The sequence below is a fragment of the Globicephala melas genome, chromosome 18 (genome assembly GCF_963455315.2).
Source record: "Globicephala melas chromosome 18, mGloMel1.2, whole genome shotgun sequence".
NCBI lineage: Eukaryota > Metazoa > Chordata > Mammalia > Artiodactyla > Delphinidae > Globicephala > Globicephala melas.
This window is the reverse complement of record NC_083331.1, coordinates 68,172,215-68,192,656: the sequence shown is the minus strand read 5'-3', so window position 1 is coordinate 68,192,656 and position 20,442 is coordinate 68,172,215. Positions and strand designations below refer to the sequence as shown.

At 39.8% G+C, this 20,442-nt stretch overlaps 1 protein-coding gene across 4 annotated transcripts in view; it reads right to left on the bottom strand.

Annotated features, from left to right (window-relative positions):
- CLYBL (citramalyl-CoA lyase) overlaps positions 1–20,442 on the bottom strand; it is a 269,132-nt gene that overhangs the window by 110,912 nt on the left and 137,778 nt on the right. For all 4 annotated transcript variants that reach the window (XR_009559759.2, XM_060287910.1, XM_030856820.3 and 1 more), the window contains exon 2: positions 18,387–18,573. Coding sequence is in view for 3 of the 4 variants with exons in the window: in XM_060287910.1 (XP_060143893.1) it covers positions 18,387–18,573 (187 nt within the window). In the remaining variant the exon portion in view is untranslated. The remainder of the gene's footprint in view (positions 1–18,386; positions 18,574–20,442) is intronic.

Sequence of the window (20,442 nt, the reverse complement as noted above, 5' to 3'; positions counted from 1 at the left end):
TAAGGAAACCAGGAGTAGGGAATTACTGATGCAAATAATTATCTACAGCTGAAGCTGGGGCACCGACATGGAAATCAGCAAGGCCACATTTCCAATTCCAGGGCGCGTGCCAGTATTATAGACAAGGCCACACTCAGCTTTACTTCCCAGCCTCCACTGCTCTTCTTAAAAAGAAACAGTCTAAGTAATAGCATGTTTGGTCATTTATCTTGTTCCCTTTTCCCAATTCGCTGTTCTGACTTTTGAGAAAAGCATGTAATATCCCCATAGCATTTGATGATTTTCTTTGTTATTGTCAAAAAATGCTAATCCATGAAGAGGACCTTCCTGGGTAATGTTAATTCAGCTGCCTGTTTTATAATAGGATTATGTTTTCCAGGATTTAAAAATCCCACTTGTTAGCTACCAAATAGACTTCTACAACAACTATAAAATCTAATTTAATCCCTACTGGCATTAACGAAATAGCTGAGGTACAATTTATGTCTAACTACACTTAACACCCTACAACCTCCAATAAATATGTAACATTGCTTTTGAAGTTATAAAAGGAAACTGTTCAGCCAGATAACCAGAGTCTCGTGGGTCCAATCATGCAATATCTCTAAGGCAGAACAAATGTTGTTTACATACGGTAAGGATTATGGGGAAAGTTTATTTAAACAGATTAATCGATGTTTACATGTATTAATGCCTCCTTCTCCATCATGCAAATTCAAGTTAAAATGATCTTCATTTCTTTCATTTGAAAATAATTATAGGGGGGAGTCAACTACTTGGTCTCTTACCATTTAGTTTAAGAACCTAATTAGGTTAGAATAAATTCAGAATAGAGCACCACACCAAACTCGAGGTAGAAGGCTAATATTGTATTTCACTTAACAAGGGGGGAAGGCATTTTCTGGAGGATGGGTGAAGATAAGGGAAAGGGAGGGGGCCCCAAAATGATCCTGTGGGCCAGATAGAATAGTAAGCAGATTCCCTTTTGTCTTTGGCTGTTCATCCTGTATCATCCTCTCTTCACAAATGGAATAGAGCTGGCATTAAAGGGCCTTCTGGGAATGTAAAATTCAAGTGCAGTGAAACAGAGACATATTTCTTCTCCCGCCCCTACCCACCCCCTCCTTCTTCAGACAGGTGACTATCGGGAAGCTTATGGTAGGCCAGGTGGGAAAAGAGACGCGCGGGCAAATATTGTTTCAAGATGAAGGAGAGGAAAACAAGGAGGCTGATATGTAACATATCAAAGACTATCCAGGCACTGGGAAGTTGAACATGAATCTCAGGGCAGCCTAACCTCTTTAAAGATGCAAATGGCAGTCAAACACAGAAAACAGTAGGGTTCTGTTTATCCTTTCACAAAGGGTGCAAACTGCTAATCAGGCTCCATTGCTGGGCTGGCCACTTTGTTTATCAATAAACAGGAAGACAGTTAGACTATAATTTTCCTGCCTAGTACTGGTAGCCAAAAGGAAATGCTGGCAGCTTGGTAGTACTGAGTTCCAGTTGCATCAAAACCCAATTATTATTGTAATAATGTATGGGTGTTTGCAAGTTGCACAGGCGTGCTACACATGTCCCCAGAATCATGTGAAACATATTGGCAGAGAATGAGCTTGGTGATACACAGACTAAGGGGAGCTGTCAAAATAGGCTGGTCCTCCAAGGGCTCAGCTGTGGAGTGTTGTTTAGAAACACACAGGCTGGAGTTAACATGGCAGATATGGAAGTCTTCTACATGTTAATACAACACAGCAAAAACATGGCTTGACTAAAATCAAACAACACACAGACTCTGAAATGGGAAATTTGATTGGAAAATGCTATAATTGCCACTACAAGCTCTGTTACCACAGAATACTTGTACACCCTTTAAAAGAGATGTTCAGAGTTATTTTCATGTCAGTGGAGCTCCCTTCCTAAGATACTACAAGATACCAAATCTAAAATATAGTGCAAGATCCCCAATCTCACATGCAATAAAAATTTAATCATGCATGTGTTTAGGCATTCGAATTGCCCAAATCATGACCTTAGTTCTTTGTTTCATTTTGTCTGTATAGATGCACTATAAGAAATTAAGATACACTCCAAGCTTCATATAGCTTCCAAACAGGGCATAACAAATACAAAATACAAAGGGACTATAATTTCCACAACACAATGCTTCTACTAATGTTGAAATAATACATGGGCGAATAATAGTTTATCATTATACTGACCACATGTAACTCACTTATTCATCAAATGTTTGCTGAGCACCTACTATATACCAGGCACTATGGTAAGCTGCAGGGTATAAAATGGCACCCTCTTCACAACGCTGACAGTCTAGCAGGGAAGCAGACACAGGACAAGTCATTACATTAAGGTGTGATGACTGTTATAACAGGGTAGGTGAGCACCCAAGCCATCCTTACTGCTGTGTCTGACTCTCCAAGGTACCAACCCACAGCTACCTACCCTGGCAACTCGAGGTAGGGGACTGTGGCTCAATTCTGCTCAGGCAATACATAGACAAGTGAAAATCTGGCAGGTTCTGTATGGCTCTGTTAATAAGTCTCATTAGCAAGTGTAGTGGCCAAAAGTGCATCATAGGGTATGAACTGCCTGGCTTCCCTACTTGTTAGCTGTGTGCCCTTGGGCAAGTTTGTTAACCTCTCTGTATTCCATTTTCCTTGTAAGCCAATGGGGATAATAATAGTACCTCTTTCATAGAGTTTCTGAGAGCATGAAATAAGTTACTCCAGGCAAAGCAGTTAGAAATAGTGCTGATACACAGAAAGTACTATGTACTCACTAAATGTTCTCCAGTATTGGTCTTGGACCATCTTCAGCACCACGGTCAGCTCCAAGAGGCCTGGTCCTCTTTGGAAGGGCAGAGCTGGAAAGAATGATTGTGGGAAACTGCCTTCCGCCCAGGAATGGGCCAAAATTCAAGGAGGCTGTTGTCATCCAGACCACTCAGGAGGAGGTGTGATAATGCCTGTCCCCCATCTGACCCTCAAAGTTGAAGATGTATATATGCAGTATGTCTCCTGGGGAAATACGGGAAAACCCCAGTCATGGCTTTTAGTCCAAAGAGCCATGACTGCCCTAACCACTGGGAGTTCTTGATCTGGTTCTCCCTAACCTTCTTATGACTGCAAACTTGGGCACTTCATACCCATTTCAAACTCACTTTGCTCTCACAGACTACTTGGAATAGTTTTTTCATTTATAGGCCCTGTCTACTCTGCCCTCTCCCATGCATCTATCCATCCACAGCTCTAGGGGAGAGAAGCTCTTGAAATCCCCTGTGCTGTGAAGACCTGCACCAGTTGGGCCAGACCATCAGCCTTCCCCTTCTAGTAGGGAAGGGGGATTAGATGGTGTGGATAAAAGGCTTAGTGGAACAGCCTATTGGTGCTCAACCCTAGGTTTACTCTCCTATGCTGTATTGGAAAAACTTGAGTCTTTCAGAAGCTCATGTTTATCTGAGGCCAGCCCCTTGGCTCATCTTTCTCTTGGTTTTTGCTCTTCTGACCGGTGTCTAGGAAGGTCTTTTTGGTCTTATTATCTGGAGCTAATCAATACTTTGCCCAAGAATATGCTGCTGCTTAGACTAGATCTGGCTGGGAATTCAGAGCACAAGTGTTAACTTTTGGAGGTTAATTTTTTTTTTTGCAGTACGCGGGCCCCTCACTGTTGTGGCCTTTCCCGTTGTGGAGCGTAGGCTCAGTGGCCATGGCTCACGGGCCCAGCCGCTCCACAGCATGTGGGATCTTCCCGGACCGGGGCACGAACCCGTGTCCCCTGCATCGGCAGGTGGACTCTCAACCACTGAGCCACCAGGGAAGCCCTGGAGGTTAATTTTTGATCAGTGAATGGCTAGTGCAGTTGCATCAAACGGGAAAAAATTGCAAAAACATTTCTGAAACAGACACCATACCTTTAGTAGAAGGCAGGCTATGTCTTGGGTTAATTCATGACTTGGCACTTGCCCCTGACTAATCCACAGTTTCATTTTCTTTTCCCTTTAAAACACCATCTTTCCTAACCTACAGAGCAAGTATTGAATGTGAATTAAACTATCACCACCCTGAGAAGCTCTGATGTACTTGAAAATATATGGCAAAAGTAGAACATTATTTCTTTAAAAAATTTTTTTATTGAAGTATATAGTTGATTTACAATGTTGTGTTAATTTCTGCTGCACAGCAAAGTGACTCGGTTATACATATATATATTCGTTTTCATATTCTTTTCCATTCTGGTTTATCACAGGATATTGAATATAGCTCCCTGTGCTATACAGTAGGACCTTGTTGTTTATCCATCCTATATATACCAGTTTGGATCTGCTAATCCCAAGCTCTCAATTCTTCCCACCCTCCCCCTCCCTCCCCCTTGGCAACCACAAGTCTGCTCTCTATGTCTGTGAGTCTGTTTCTGTTTGGCAGATATATTCATTTGTGTTGTATTTTAGATTCTACATATAAGTGATATATAGTATTTGTCTCTCTTTCTGACTTACTTTGCTTAGTATGATAATCTCTAGGTCCATCCATGTTGCTGCAAATGGCATTATTTCACTCTTTTTTATGGCTGAGTAATATTCCATTGTATATATATACCACAATTCTTTATCCATTCATCTGTCAATGGACATTCTGGTGTTTCCATGTCTTGGCTATTGTTAAGTAGTGCTGCTATGAACATAGTGGCGCATGTATCTTTTTGAATTAAGAGTTTTGTCTGGGTATATGCCCAGGAGTGGAATTGCTGGATCATATGGCAACTCTATTTTTAGTTTTTTGAGGAACCTCTATACTCTTTTCCATATTGGCTGCACAAATTTACATTCCTATCAACAGTGTAAGAGGGTTTCCTTTTCTCCACACCCTCTCCAACATTTATTATTTGTAGACTTTTTAATGATGGACATTCTGACAGGTGTGAGGTGGTACCTCACTGTAGTTTTGATTTGCATTTCTCTAATAATTAGTGATGATGAGCACCTTTCCATATGCCCATTGGCCATCTGTATGTCTTCTTTGAAGAAATGTCTGTTTAGATCTTCTGCCCACTTTTTGATCGGGTTGTTTGTTTTTTTTTGTTATTGAGTTGTATGAGCTGCTTGTGTATTTCGGAAATTAAGCCCTTGTTGGTCGCATCACTTGCAAATATTTTCTCCAGGTCCATAGGTTGTCTTTCTGTTTTGTTTATGGTTTCTTTGGCTGTACAGAACCTTGTAAGTTTGATTAGGTCCCATTTTAAAATTTATTTTTATTTATTTATTTTTTTGCGGTACGTGGGTCTCTCACTGTTGTGGCCTCTCCCGTTGCGGAGCACAGGCTCCGGACGCGCAGGCTCAGCGGCCATGGCTCACGGGCCCAGCCGCTCCGTGGCATGTGGGATCTTCCCGGACCAAGGCACGAACCCGCGTCCCCTGCATCGGCAGGCGGACTCTTAACCACCGCGCCACCAGGGAAGCCCCATTTGTTTATTTTTTATTTTATTTCTATTGCCTTGGGATACTGACCTAAGAAAACATTGGTACAATTTACGTCAGAGAATGTTTTGCCTATATTCTCTTCCAAGAGTTTTATGGTGTCATGTCTTACATTTAAGTCTTTAAGCCATTTTTAGCTTATTTTTGTGTATGGTGTGAGGGTATGTTCTAACTTCATTGATTTACATGTGGTTGTCCAACTTTTCCAATACCACTTGCTGAAGAGACTATCTTTTCGCCATTGTATATGCTTATCTCCTTTGTTGAAGATTAATTATCCATAGATGTGTGGGGATATTATTTCCTAATTGTCTCTCTAAATCAGAATTTTAAATTCTGCCTTAAAATATACCCACTAGGGGCATTCACTTTATTATACAGCAGAAACTAACACAACATTGTAAAGCAATTATACTCCAATAAAGGTGTTTAAAAAATATATATATATATATCCACTAATTTATTATTGAAAACATGGTGTATTTAATACTTTGATATGAACTGTGGCCACTTAAATAAGAAAACTTGAAAAAAACACCATTCTTTGATATCAAGCATGTTGCACTGCAAGATTTCACGCTGCAGCCCCTTTATTTTGGCAGTGGCTATGTGTACTTGGTTCTTTAGTCACAGAGATTTAGCAAACTGAAACCTCTTGGGCTTATTTTGTGAAAATCACCACTGGTCCCCTGTTTAAAAAGAACAGATTTTAATTGGTAACCAAAGTTGGAATAAGCAAGTTTACTGGTTTTCACTATAGTCTCCAAGCTATTTCTTAGTTTATTTCAGAGGAAATGGCTACAGTTTCCACTTTTATAAAGTTTCCGTTCATTTAAGCTGATTTCCTTTCTTTCACCCTTAATTTTGAGCTGGACCTCAACCATCTGTTTCATTGCCTAGGCCTGGCCTTTCCATAGTCAGGTATATCATGTTATAGATTATACTCAGTCTTAATTAGATTCCTAGAAATTGCTGGAAAAGATATTACTGGCAACTTGAAGCCTGCACCTCTTTGTAAAGATATTTTGCTGAGCTTATTAAATGGAAATTGCTGGCAGTTAATAGAGATATTTGAATCCTTGCACTAAGAAGATGCCCGTATGAAGAATAAAACGAGGGGGAAAGAGGTGGGTTTTTTGTTGTTGATTTTTACCAATTACTCCACAAAAGGGAAAGACTATTTAAGGGTATGAAGAGATTAATAAAAGACTGAAAACATTTTACTGCTTGTATGAAAACTTGGATAGGTTTTTATATCAGAAGCTTTAAGGATCAAAAAGAATTTACAGAGTTCCTAAGCACAGTTCAGCTCTCCATACTGTTCCCACAAGACTCAAAGACACCCCAGTTCCTAGTGAAGGAAACTCCCAAGCTCTCAAGTCTTTTTTAATAAAAGCAAGGTCCCTGGGAGAGGAGCCTTCCCATCCTAATTTCACTCCCCTACTGAAGAGGAGTTAGCTTCCCACGCCCTGTATACATTTAATCATTCACTGCACATCAGTTAGCTTTCTGCCTGTTGGGAGAATACACCTCCTCGCTACTCTACTAATTTATTTCAACTAAAGTGACAGCACAGGAGTATTTAAAAGTTAACCAAGTGGGAACTTCCCTGGTGGTGCAGTGGTTAAGAATCCGCCTGCCAGTGCAAGGGACACGGGTTCGAGCCCTGCTCCGGGAAGATCCCACATGCCATGGAACAACTAAGCCCGTGCGCCACAACTACTGGGCCAGCGTGCTGCAACTACTGAAGCCTGCGCTCCTAGAGCCCACACTGGGCAACAAGAGAAGCCCGTGCACCACAACTAGAGAAAGCCCACGCGCAGCAATGAAGATCCAATGCAGCCAATAAATAAATTAATTAATTTAAAAAAAAGATAAAAAAAATTTAACCAAGTGGATTTGTGTGTGTATATCGTAAGTGTAAGTGGTGGTTTAGCATCTACATACTTGTGTGTGTGTGTGTGCGCACACATGTGCACAAAAGGAAGCCAAATGAGAGAGCACAAATTAGAGAGAATACGTAAGCTCAGGGTAGAAAAAAGGTTTACATCTGTGTGGCAATTAAAGGCATTACAGGGGCTTCCCTGGTGGCGCAGTGGTTGAGAATCTGCCTGCCGATGCAGGGGACATGGGTTCGAGCCCTGGTCTGGGAGGATCCCACATGCCGCGGAGCAACTGGGCCCGTGAGCCACAACTGCTGAACCTGCGTGTCTGGAGCCTGTGCTCCGCAGCAAGAGAGGCCGCAATAGTGAGAGGCCCGCGCACCATGATGAAGGGTGGACCCCGCTTGCCACAACTAGAGAAAGCCCTCGCACGGAAACGAAGACCCAACACAGCCAAAAATAAATAAATTAATTAAAAAAAAAAAAAGATAATTGGTGACCTCTAAAAAAAGAAACAAAACAAAACAAAAGGCATTACAGAGGAACTCAAGAGTTAACTGGTTTAAAAAAAAAAAGTTAACTGGTTTAAAATGATGAGTGTCAGGAAATCTATTTACATTAACTGAAGATTAATGATAAGCCAACAACCTTGACTGATATTCCGTGTTTCTTAAAGAGCAACTCACACTTGCAAATGGATGACTCCCGGGTTCTGCAGAGTCTGACAGGTAACTGTAGGAGTTCCTGGTATGAATTACTGTTTGTGAAGAGTACTTAGAAAGGGGCTTATTGTGGGGTACAAAGCCGTACTCCCCTCATCTCTGCGGTGTTGCTTCCAACTGTCTCTCCACAACCACAACCCTTTGGTCCTTACGTATGTCCTGGTATCCAGGATGGGTGGAGGGAGCTGGAGCAATCAAAGAACATGGCCCAGTGGGGGTGATCCTGTGGGGTTTCTGAAGCACCGACTGCTGCTTAGAAGGCAAATAGCTTTGCCTTGCTTTTCATGATAGAGGGCAGCTTCAACAAGATGGCCTAGGTCCTGGCAGCCCTAGGTCCTCTGCATGCAGAGCAGGTTGTAGGGAAGGTAGCTGCTGCTCCAACCCCCCACTGACCAGGGGCTCCCCTCAACTGCTGAGGGCACCTCTCCTCAGACACCACAGCCCCAGCCCCGGGCCATCCTTCTCCCTCTGTACACCATAAATGAGAACAGCATTGTACATGGGGTTGCTCAGGACCCAGACCCCAGCCCAGTGCTTCTTTGCTCTGAGCTGTTGCAGGGGAATGCCTTCACAGTGTTGGCCACCTTCCTCCATCCTTTTCTTACTCCCTTTCTGTCAAGTACCCAGCACGGAAATACAAAGTAAAAACCTATTGCTTAGCTGCTTAAGAAAGATTATTTTCTCTTTGTTTTCCTGAGGAAAAAAATAAGTAAGATCTTTCTAAGACAGCTGTTTCTAGCCCCCTAGTGTTAAGAAACCTTTGAGGGAGCTTGAAAGAAAAAGTGGTATTTTGCTGTCTCTAGAGTCTTTTCTTTGTCTACCAAAGTTGAGGGAGAAGGTTAAAAAAATAGCAAAACTTGCAAACTCCATGACATTTAGAGCAAAAACCTATCTGTGCCAGAATATTACCCTGAGAGTCAGGAATCTAAAGTACGAATCAATACCAGTAAACCCTGGCATTCTAAGCAATCATCAGTGACTTGAACTGATGCATCAGACTCTTGGCCAGGGGTACAGCTAAGACAATTGCTATTTAGGTATTTATGAAATATTCATACAACACTTGTTATGTGCCAGGCACTGCTCTAATCACTTTATAAATACCCATTTAATATAATTCTGTTGTGGTAGATATTATTGTTACCATTATTACCTTTATTTTACAGAAGACGAAACTGAGGCACAGAGAGGTGGGGTAATTTGTCCAAGGTCACGGGGTTAGGACAAGATGATGCCAGAATCCAGACACCAGAATCCGACAGTCTGGCTCCACAGTCTATGCTCTTGACCATCAAGTTATGTTCCTCTACTTGAAAGAGACATCTCAAGGAACATGCTAAATAACCATTCTCCTAAATTTTCTAAGCTTTATTTTTTTTTAAATGACACCTGCTTTTTTTCTTTTTTTAAAGCAATTATTTCTATAGCACTTGCAAGTTTACAAAATGCTTTTCTATTTGAGCCTCACAGCTGGCCTGGTGGTGGGTAGTGTAGGTTTCATTATCATCAATCTCATGGGACAGATAAAGAAACAGAGGCTCATAAGATTACAGGACTCAAGTTCCCTGGGTAGAGAGTGTTAAAATTGGGAAATTTAAATGAGCCATCTGTTGTCAAGCACTCTACCCTTTCCACTGAACCAGGTTGCTGGTCTCAAGTCAAGTTGCCCGTGAGTGACATCCCAGATTTTGCTAGGTTAAGTTCCCTTAGAAAAGCCTTCCTCGAATCACAACTCAGAGTTCTTCCTTTGGCTTCCGGAAGAATCAATGTAAGACACTCACGATCTTAAATTCCGAATATACTCCTGCTCTTTACAAATCAAATTAGGAAAAAATCAGACTATGTATAAGTTGCTTCTGTCCTTCAGAGGGGAACCTTCTCTCAGGAACTATTAGAGGGTGTCCTCACCCAAACAGGGAAATATACACAGATATAAAGAGTCACAGAATCCAGAAAACAGGATATCCAACCCAACAGAGAGGCAAAGGGAATTCCCAGGGTGGTGGGAAGGGAGAGTTCAGGATTCCAATTGTGCTGCAGGCCTGAAGGACAAGTAGTTCAGACTTGAGGGGATCAGAAGAGTCAAGGAGAGATTTCTCCAAGAAGATGAAACTAATAAAATATCAGATGCTTCTAAACACATTAAGAGGAGATTTAGACAATTAGTGAAGATGTGGGTGTTGAATTAGCGACAACTGAATAGAAAAATAAGCCAGGGGAAAAAACAGATAATTATGAACTCCAGGGAAAACAACAGGTTGGCAGAAAAGGAAAGGTGGGGACTTCCCTGGCGGTCCAGTGGTTAACACTCTGAGCTTCCAAAGCAGGGGGCACAGGTTTGATCCCTGGTTGGGCAACTAAGACCCCACATGCCGCACTGCACGGCCAAAAAAAAAAAAAAAAAGGAAAGGTGATCAGTTTATTACTATGTGACTCAACTCTAATACTTTTTACACTGAATACCAATCTCATCAAAGTTACATATAATTGTATTGGGACAAGTGAAGGATGGGAAAGGTTCACATGTGATGGGGATAGGGTGGTAGCAGGAGGGAAAGATAACTCCCATAGCAGGGAGTCAGTATCATGCCTGAAGTTGAGAAAATAATTCAAAAAGTGTATTATTTAGAGATATGGGAATAAATGCCACAAGAATAAGCTAGAAGAGATAAAAGGGATTATCTCTGGAGAAGGGAATGGAATAATGATTAGGGGCTGCTTTATTTCACAACGATTTGACTCTTTATATGTAAAAATAAATTTTACACTAATTTTTTTAAGTTTATAATTTAAAAATTTTAAAGGATGGGTACTTTACTTTTGGCAATATGGCAGACTACATTCTCTGAAGGGCCGACAGCTATAAAATGGATACATTTCAACAAAAGTACTTTTAAATGCATTGCTGGGCTCATAAGAACATAAGGACCAATGTAAAACAACAACAACAAAAAATGAATTCTGATTTATGAGGAGTCAGAAAAATAAGAAAGCTAGGAACCAAATACCTATATCAGAACTGTTATCAGGATACTAGCCTGAGATCACTGCAAAGTTGAGGAGAATAAACAAAGACTCCAGATTAATAATATCCCTGACTCCCAACAGAAGCAAATACAAACTCTCTTTAGAGGAAAATCTTCCTACTCTAGGCCCTTGGGATTCCCAAGAAATAATTCCAATCAATATGGGTTCATACCATGAGTATGAGTCACTGAACAACAAAAAGCAATTTAGATGCAAAAATACTGAAATTATCAGATTCACAATGTACCAAACAGATATGAAAAAGAATCAAATGGAAGTTCTAGATATGAAAAATACAATCATTAAAATTGAAAACTCAGAGGATAGGTTAAATAAACTGGACAAAACTGATGGGACAATTAGAAAAATGTTGATTAGATATGAAGAACTCACCCAGAATGTGGCAGAGAGAGAAAAGGAGATAGAAAACATGAAAAGATAGTAAGAGACAAGGAGGATAAAACAAACATTTCCTAATATGTCTACTTGGCATCTCTGAAGGAAAGAACAGAAATGATGGACTAGAAGTGATATCTGAAGTGCTAATAGTAGAAATTTTATAGAACTGATAAAAGACATGAGTACACAAATACACAAAAAAACCACTTACACCAAGCAAAAGGAAAGAAGGGGGAAAAGGAGGTAAGGAGACATACATCAATAACTACTCAATATTTTAGCAAAACTTCAGTACACGAAAGGCAAAAGATCTTCAGCACAGCCAAAGAAGAAAAGACAAATAACCTAGTTTTTAAATTTGACAATGGAGTTCTCAATAGCACTAATAGTAACCAGAAGGCAATGGAATAATATCTTCAAAGTTCTGAGAGCAAATATCTGTTGATCTAAATTTGTCTACCCAGGCAAACAATGAAGACATTTCAAATAAACAAAAACTATGAGAGTTTACTATCAACAAACCTTCGCTATAGAGAAATTCTGAAGGGTGAACATCAGGAGAAAGAAAGATAACCCCAGAAAGAAGGTCTGAGATACAAGAAGGAATAATGATCAGAGAAAGTGGTAAAATATGTAGCTTAATCTAAATTAACAACTGTACATATAAAATAATGATATAGTAACAATGTAAAATTCATGGGATTAAAAAGAGATAACTGAAATGTTCGTTAAAAATAATATAAATTGGTGAGGAAGATGATTGAATTTAAAGCTTTCTAAAATTCTTGTTTTGTCCAGGAAGAAGATACAGGTTAATTTTAGGCTCTGTTAAGTACATTTGGTAAAATTTCAGGAGTAACCGATAAAAATTAGAAACATAGCCATAACTTCTAAACTAAGAGAGGAAAAAATGGACTAAGGAAATAAATCAAAAAAGTCAAATAATCTTTAAAAGGCAAGAAAAGTTAGAAAAAGAGGGAATTCCCTGGCAGTCCAGTGGTTAGGACTCTGCACTTTCACTGCCATGGGCCTGGGTTCAATCCCTGGTCGTGCAACTAAGATCACATAAGCTGCGTGGTGTGGTCCCCCCAAAAAAGAAGAGAAACATAGAACAGGTGAGAAAAACGGGTCAAATATAATGGCATATTTAAATCTAAATTTATTAGTAACTATATTAGAAGTGGCTTAATGTTCCAGTTAAAAGACACAGATTGTCTACATGAATGTAAAACTTTTAAAACAACAGGAGACATACTTAAGTCATAAAGATATGGAAAAGTTGAAACAAAAGGCTGAAAACAATATACTGGGCAAATACTGATCAAAAGAAAGCTGGTGGGGACTTCCCTGGTGGAGCAGTGATTAATAAATCTGCCTGCCAATGCTGGGGACACGGGTTCGATCACTGGTACGGGAAGATCCCACATGCTGCGGAGCAACTAAGCCCATGTGCCACAACTACTAAGCCTGCGCTCTAGAGCCTGTGAGACACAATGACTGACCCCACGTGCCACAACTACTGAAGGCCACGTGTCTAGAGCCCGCGCTCTGCAACAAGAGAAGCCACCACAATGAGAAGCCCACACACCGCAACCAAGAGTAGCCCCCGCTCGCCGCAACTAGAGAAAGCCCATGCGCAGCAACAAAGACCCAACGCAGCCAAAAAAAAAGAAAGAAACCTGGTGTGTTCTTATCAGATCACATAAACTTTAAAGAAAAAAGCGGGCTTCCCTGGTGGCGCAGTGGTAAAGAATCCGCCCGCCAATGCAGGGGACACGGGTTCGAGCTCTGGTCCAGGAAGATCCCACATGCCATGGAGCAACTAAGCCCCTGTGCCACAACTACGGAGCCCATGTGTCACAACTACTGAAGCCCGCATGCCTAGAGTCTGTGCTCCACAACAAGAGAAGCCACTACAATGAGAAGCCCACACACTGCAACGAGGAGTAGCCCTCGCTCTCCACAACTAGAGAAAGCCCGCGCGCAGCAACGAAGACCCAATGCAGCTAAAAATAAATAAATTTATTTAAAAAAAGACTGAAATATAATCAAAACAAAGCAGTGTTGTTAAAAATAATTAAAAAATAAAGAAAAAAGCATTACAGGGGATGAAGAGGGTCAGTGCATAATAATAAATAATTCAATATACGAGGAGGATATAATAATTTTAAATTTGTATAATAACATAGGCTCAAACTATCAGCAGCAAAAATTGACAGAACTACAGGGAGAAACTGGCAAATTCTCCATTGGAGGGTAACTTTCAACTAGGCTCTTAATTATTAATATATCAAGCAGATGAAAATCATTAAAGATTTAGATATTGGAACAATATAATTAACAGACTTGGTCTAACGGAAAATACATAGAACTCTGCATCTAGTAAACAGACAATATACATTCTTATTAAGTATACATGAAACATTTACAAAAATGGCTCATGTAATAGGCCATAAAGCAGAACTCAATAAGTTTCCCAAAATCAGCATCATTCAGATCACATTCCCTAACCATCATGCAACCAAGCTTGAGGTCAGCAACAAAAGAATAAATTAAAAACCTCATATACACTTAGAGGGCTTCCCTGGTGGCGCAGTGGTTGGGAGTCCGCCTGCCGATGCAGGGGACATGGGTTCGTGCCCCGGTCCGGGAAGATCCCACATGCCGCAGAGCGGCTTGGCCCGTGAGCCATGGCCACTGACCTTGCGCGTCCGGAGCCTGTGCTCCGCAACGGGAGAGGCCACAACAGTGAGAGGCCCGCGTACAGCAAAAAAAAAAAAACAAAAAAAACCGTAGAACCAAATGATAATAAAAAGTATGCATTCTTATAGACCTATCCTGTTAGATCACAATTTATTTTTTTTGCCTGTCTCTCCACTACCCTTTGGCTCCTCTGTTGGGGACCATGCAGCCATCTTTGTTCTCCTCCTGCTTGCCATGGTGCCTGGTTGAGTAGGTACTCAATATTTAGTTAAATATTGAGTATTTTAAAATTTACATATTTAAACTTAAATATTAAATAAATTTAAATACTCAACTAAAATAGCAGCTCTGGAACCCTGCCTCTATCTATTTTACTCCTACCTTCTTGGCCTCATCCCATGTCATGGAGATTTCACCAGAAATCTGTGCATTACTTGGCTTATTTTCACTGTGTCCCAGCAAGCAGTGGCTTAGACAGCCCTGTATCTCCTCATGCATTTAACAATGAAAAGGAGATGATAGGAGGGTAATGGAGATGGTTTTTTCATCATCCATGTTTGGAAAGGTGAGCTGGTAGCGCCATCCTTGACATGAAGGAGCTGCTTAAACACAAATTGGATTAACAAAACAGGATTAGAGCCTGCTGGAAGGTGTTATACACTTATAAACTGCTCTGTGGAAGCTCCTCTTGTTTTCATTACAAGCCCATACTCCACAGAGTCAGTCAAATGAAATATGGAATTAGTCAATTACTAAAAAAGAAATGAAATATCTAAAATGAAGTGACTAAGTTTTAATAATGCCAAGAAAGTTGAATTAGGCAATAATAGTTCAGTTTAGCAAAACCATAACTAGATCATTTGAAATGACAGTTTTAACAAGGTAAGAAATAAACTCACTGAAAATGGTCTCTATTCTATCTCCTCCATCAAGAGGAATAATATTCAAACAAAAATATGATTAAGAGGTGATTTCAAGAAAGGAAAAATAATATGAGCTATGTGAGAAGTTTCAGACTTATCTGGACATTTCAAATGAATTGAAGTCCCTAGGTTTAAATGCATTAAAATCCCAAGACACTGAAAGAATCTGCAAATGTGAATCCGGCACTCCTGTCCGTAATCTTTGAGAAACTACGGAGTATATAAAGGTGCCAAAAGATAAAGAGAAGCCAAGGCACTAACTTTCTGAGAAAGGAGGAAAAGGTGAGTTATGTATGGAATATGCCAGCAGGTAAACTTGAGGCTGATTCCTGGCAAAAATTCTAGGAGGTTCAAATCTGCCATTTAATGACCCTGGACCCTGGACAAAACTTTGCTATAAGGAGTAAATGAAATAGTTAAAGCATTTATTATAGCACCTCTTACACAGAAAACTCTCGGTAGATGGTAGCTATTACCATTTTCGTCTCTCTAGCACTTCAAAGCAAAGGTGGTAACAACTAGGTAGTACTGACTAGGGTTCTTCAAGATCAAGTCTCATCTAACTAACCTCATTTTTCTGGCAAGGTGGAGTATGTGGAGAGAGAAGGTATTGCTAGGCCATGTAAATCAGGAAGGTGTCTTCATTTTGAAATGGAATTAAATAAAATCTCTTATACTATTCTTATGAAAAGACTGGATTTTAGGAGAGCTAGGTGACTGAATAACCATATTCACAGAACTGCTTCATGAACTTGACCTCTCCATGCTTGTTTCCTTATCTGTAGGAGTACTACTTACTTGGTTGTTATACAAATTAAAGCCCTTAGAACAGTGCCTGGCATTTAGTCACCATTATATAAATGTTTGTTAAATGAACTCGAACAGAAGTTTCTAGTGGCATGCTTGCAAAGCACTTGGCTCCAACCTCTTCAACACTTCTATCAGAAACTTGTTAAATTTTTCTAGTGTGCTGGTCAAATTCTCAGATGGTATAAATGTTGGATGATGAAATCAAAATCCAAAAAGACATTGACAGGCTAGGGCTATGAAATGAAATATATGAGAAAAAATTAGGGAAAAAAGTGTTTTATAAGTACTAGCCTGGCTTGCCAGAACTCTCTGTGGACAAGAAAGGGAAATTTGGTTGACTCCAAGTTCAGCATATATAAAACAGTGTGTCTGGCAATTAACGCAGTGGTTAAGAATCCATCTTGCAATGCAGGGGACGCCGGTTCGACCCCTGGTCGGGGAACTAAGATCCCACATGCCATGGGGCAACTAAGCCCACGTGCCACAACTATTGAGCTCGCGTGCCACAAACTACAGAGCTCGCGCACCATAACTAGAGAGGAGCCCACGCATTGCAATGAAAGATCTCGTGTGCCACAACTACGACCTGACGCAGCCAAATAAATAAATAAATAAAAATAAATAAAGAAATTAATTTAAAAAAAGAGAGAGAGAACTGCAGCGCTTTGACTGTCTGGACATAGATGCCAAGATGGCGGGCACAACTTGCCCATCATAAACTTTTCTCTCCCCTGCTCCTCCTTAGGTTCCTCCTCAGTAGTGGCTCCGGGTATAAGGATGGGCTTCAGAACACAGATAAACAGGAAATATGAGGTAGGAATGAACCATACTTCGAACTCATCTGGGTAGCAGGAAACATCCTCAGGTGGGAATAGGAAGATAGCCTCAAGGTTTGTGAAGAAATACAGTTAGAAGTTTATCAGGGCACCTAATGGCTCACTGTGCTACAAGCTAAAGTAAATTCCCCTCTAATCATGATTACCACAGGACTTATCTAATCTATTTCCTATAGGAAATCAAGCTACTCCCAGGCATTTTATCAAGCTTATTCCTTGTAATAATCCCTATCCCTGACAAAAGAAGATTTTGTCATCCCACAGTACAGATAAAAAATTGAGGCAAAGAAGTAAAGTGAATTGCCCTGGGTCACACAGAACTAGAATTACAACTTAGTATCTAATCTTAGAGTGCACTACATGAGTTTTGGAAGGGAGCATACTGGAATCATATTATGTCCTTCAAGAAAAGCCCTATTTACCTTAATCTCTGCAAGAAAGAAGATTAATTGCATTTTCCTTGGTGCATGCCAAAGATATTGAGTAGACGCTTTAAATTCCACATGTTTATTCTAATCCTTTCCCAAACACTTGTAAAGCCTTGCTTTGACCATTAGAAAGATGCTGTAAATTAACTTAAAAAAATAAGGCAAATATTTGTTTGCTAGAATCTCTAAGGAAAGCAATTAATCAAGAAAGTTGTATAGGACAACCACGCTATTTCAGGTCACCTAGGAAAAGAAACTATCCAAATAGATATAAATCCAGATGGCCAGCTCCTTCTGTGCCACCAGCCCCACAATCCATTCCCAGGCCAACCTCATTGTCTAGGGACTGGATACATGAAGGCTGAGGGAAAGCATGTGTTTAATTTTAAAAGTTCCATGCAAACTTCAGTTATTGTTAAAATAATTTATGTATTTCACCCAATTACTGAACAAATCTTTGTTCATTATAAAAACCTAGAAAAAGAAGTTAGGCAAATCAAAATGAAACAAAAAGCACCCACTATGCTACCAGCCAGTAAGAACCTTTTGTACCTATTTACAAATTGGGTATTTTCTACAACTCATTTCTCTGATCAGGCCATGAGAAAATCAGCCAAAAGCTGTAACCTTAAGGTTCTGCGTGTAGTTTCTCTTTAATTAAGGAGGGAAAATGGTGACTCATCCATTGACATCTATCTTTTCTTTTATTGGCACTTGTCCCAGAAGAGATAAGGCCACTACACAATATATCTGGCAGTAAAAAAAAGAGATAAATTCCTAATTCCATCTTACTGGTCTGAAAAATTTACACCACAATTCTAGGATTAAGTCATTTACTCAAACCAGCAAATATCACAGCCAAAATGGATTGAGTGTCTATCTCTCGCTCTCTTTTTTTAAGTGTGTATCTCTTTATACACACACATAGTCACATATACTGAAGGCCATGATTTTAAATATATCTTGGCTGGATTCTTCCTGTCTCTTGGAGAAAAGAACATACACATTCAGAACCCACACAAGGGCTGGTCAAGAACACATCGATAATCAGAAAAAGGTGAGTACAGTAGACTCTTTCCAAATAGTGAGCAGTGCTACCAGGAGAGTACCAAATTTCAATTCATTTCTTTTTTCCATCATAAGGAAAAATCATGCCATTACCTTTTTGTTCACAGCCACACCATCCTCACAGTCGAGTACTGCACAATCCACATTCAGAGAGGGAATCTTCTTAATTTTCTTTTCATCATTTCCAGGAACATAGAGCACGGCCCTTCGCGGAATGTATTTGTGATTGGGTGAGGAACTGTACCCAAGCCTGGACACATCAGCTGCCAGAGATGCTTTCCTGCAGAAGACATAATTAGAATTAGTCAAGAATAGAATTCACTTACAAATTTTTGAAAAACCTTATTTTAATACAAAATTAAAATAGAAAACATGGATAATTTTTTTAACTTCTGGCAGAACATAATCACACATAACAACTAGGAAAACAATAATAACAGAAATAATCAAGCAACAGAATGTCATTTTGGCTGAGGTTTAAAAAATATATAATACTGTTTACTGACACAATCTTCTGAGAAAAGAAGGAAGGTGTAGCTATCTCTTCTTGGAAAAACACTTCCAGCATTAGTATGCTGTCCAGATAGCATCCATGGAGAAAAAAGTAAAGAAATTTACATCTAAAAGGTCCTAAAGAACAATACTATCTACAATTACATGAAAGTAAAAAGTAGAAAATGAACAATCTATGTAAACAAAGTCTATGGCTCTCTCCCTGACAATGAATCTTTTTAAGTAGACAAATAAGTGATTCAAGTTCAATTTTAACAACAGACAAGGATGGCTGGCTACTTCTTAAGTCAGCAAAGACCATTATTAGCTCTGTAATTATGGGCAACTTGATTGCTGGAAACTTCAGATTCTTCATCTGTAAAAATAATACTCATGTTGCAGGTTGCTGAGAAAATTAAGTTAAAGGAAATAATGCACATGAAGCGCTCAGCCGGAGCCTGGGGGTTATCAGCTTGATGTGGTAGGTGGGTGTAGCGGAAATGGCAGCCACTGCTGCTGTTCTTAATGGAGAAACTCTAGCTGTCAGTAGCCCTGCCTGCTCGTAAACTCTGCTCTCTCCCCGCTTCTCCTATTGTACTAAGTTTAGCCTCCTGTGGAAATAAGAGGAGTTGGCCAGAAGCTCCCTTGGCCCACCGCAGCCCTCTCCTCTAACCTGGTCCATAGTTTGGTCCCGTGAAAACCATGTTTTAGCCCATAACACATGGCAAAGGAAGGTGAAATCAGCTTTCACAATCAACACCAGTTACATAATTTGAATCACCTGTGCAAAATAAAAGTGCAGAGCCCTTGTTCAAAATTTATTGGGAATTTCAAGATGGCAACAGAAAAACATCACACAAAGCACCAGACCCTTCTAAGCATAGGGCCATCCGTGACTGTGCAGGTCACACATCCATGAAACCAGCCCTGTCCATAACAGATGGAGCTGTAGGTCATGAAAATCCCAGTTAAAGAAAGGTGAAAGCCCCAGCAAACTGGATAACACCCTACTGTTCTACTCCCCCGGGGTAAACAGCACCATCCTTTCAAAAATATGCCAGCTGTATTCTTCATGAAAGCTCTTGACATTTAGTAGTTATCCTACGTTAATGCCATCAAATATTTTACACAGTTGTTAACATTTTGCCATGATTAGTGTGTCTTGTGACAATGTATCTCAAGAAAAAATCAGCGTCTTTTTGGTGGCCTATCAATTTTGTTAAGGGCCCCCTCATTCTTTCTTGAAGCTAACCTTAATTAAATCTAAAACGTGAGTCGAAGTCTTATTTTTCCATAACATAAGCATTGTGCTATGTGACATATGGTGACATATAGATGGGTTTTAAAAGTGTACATATATTACAAGACATTTATCTAATATTGATATTAAATATAGTATGGACAGATAATTGAAGAATTCCCAAAGTATCTGTCATCGTTTTATACTGATTAAAAATATCTGATTTATCTTAAAAAAGAGAAAATATAATGATGTAATAGCAACAACCACATTTTACTTATTCGTACTGGAAACCAGAATTTGCAACATATGCATTTCCTTTAAAATCGTAAAAATGCAATTAAAAGAGATGAAATTTTTATTTACCAAGAAATGCTTAAGGCAAAATCACTCCTCATGAGGATTTGCTGTAACTGC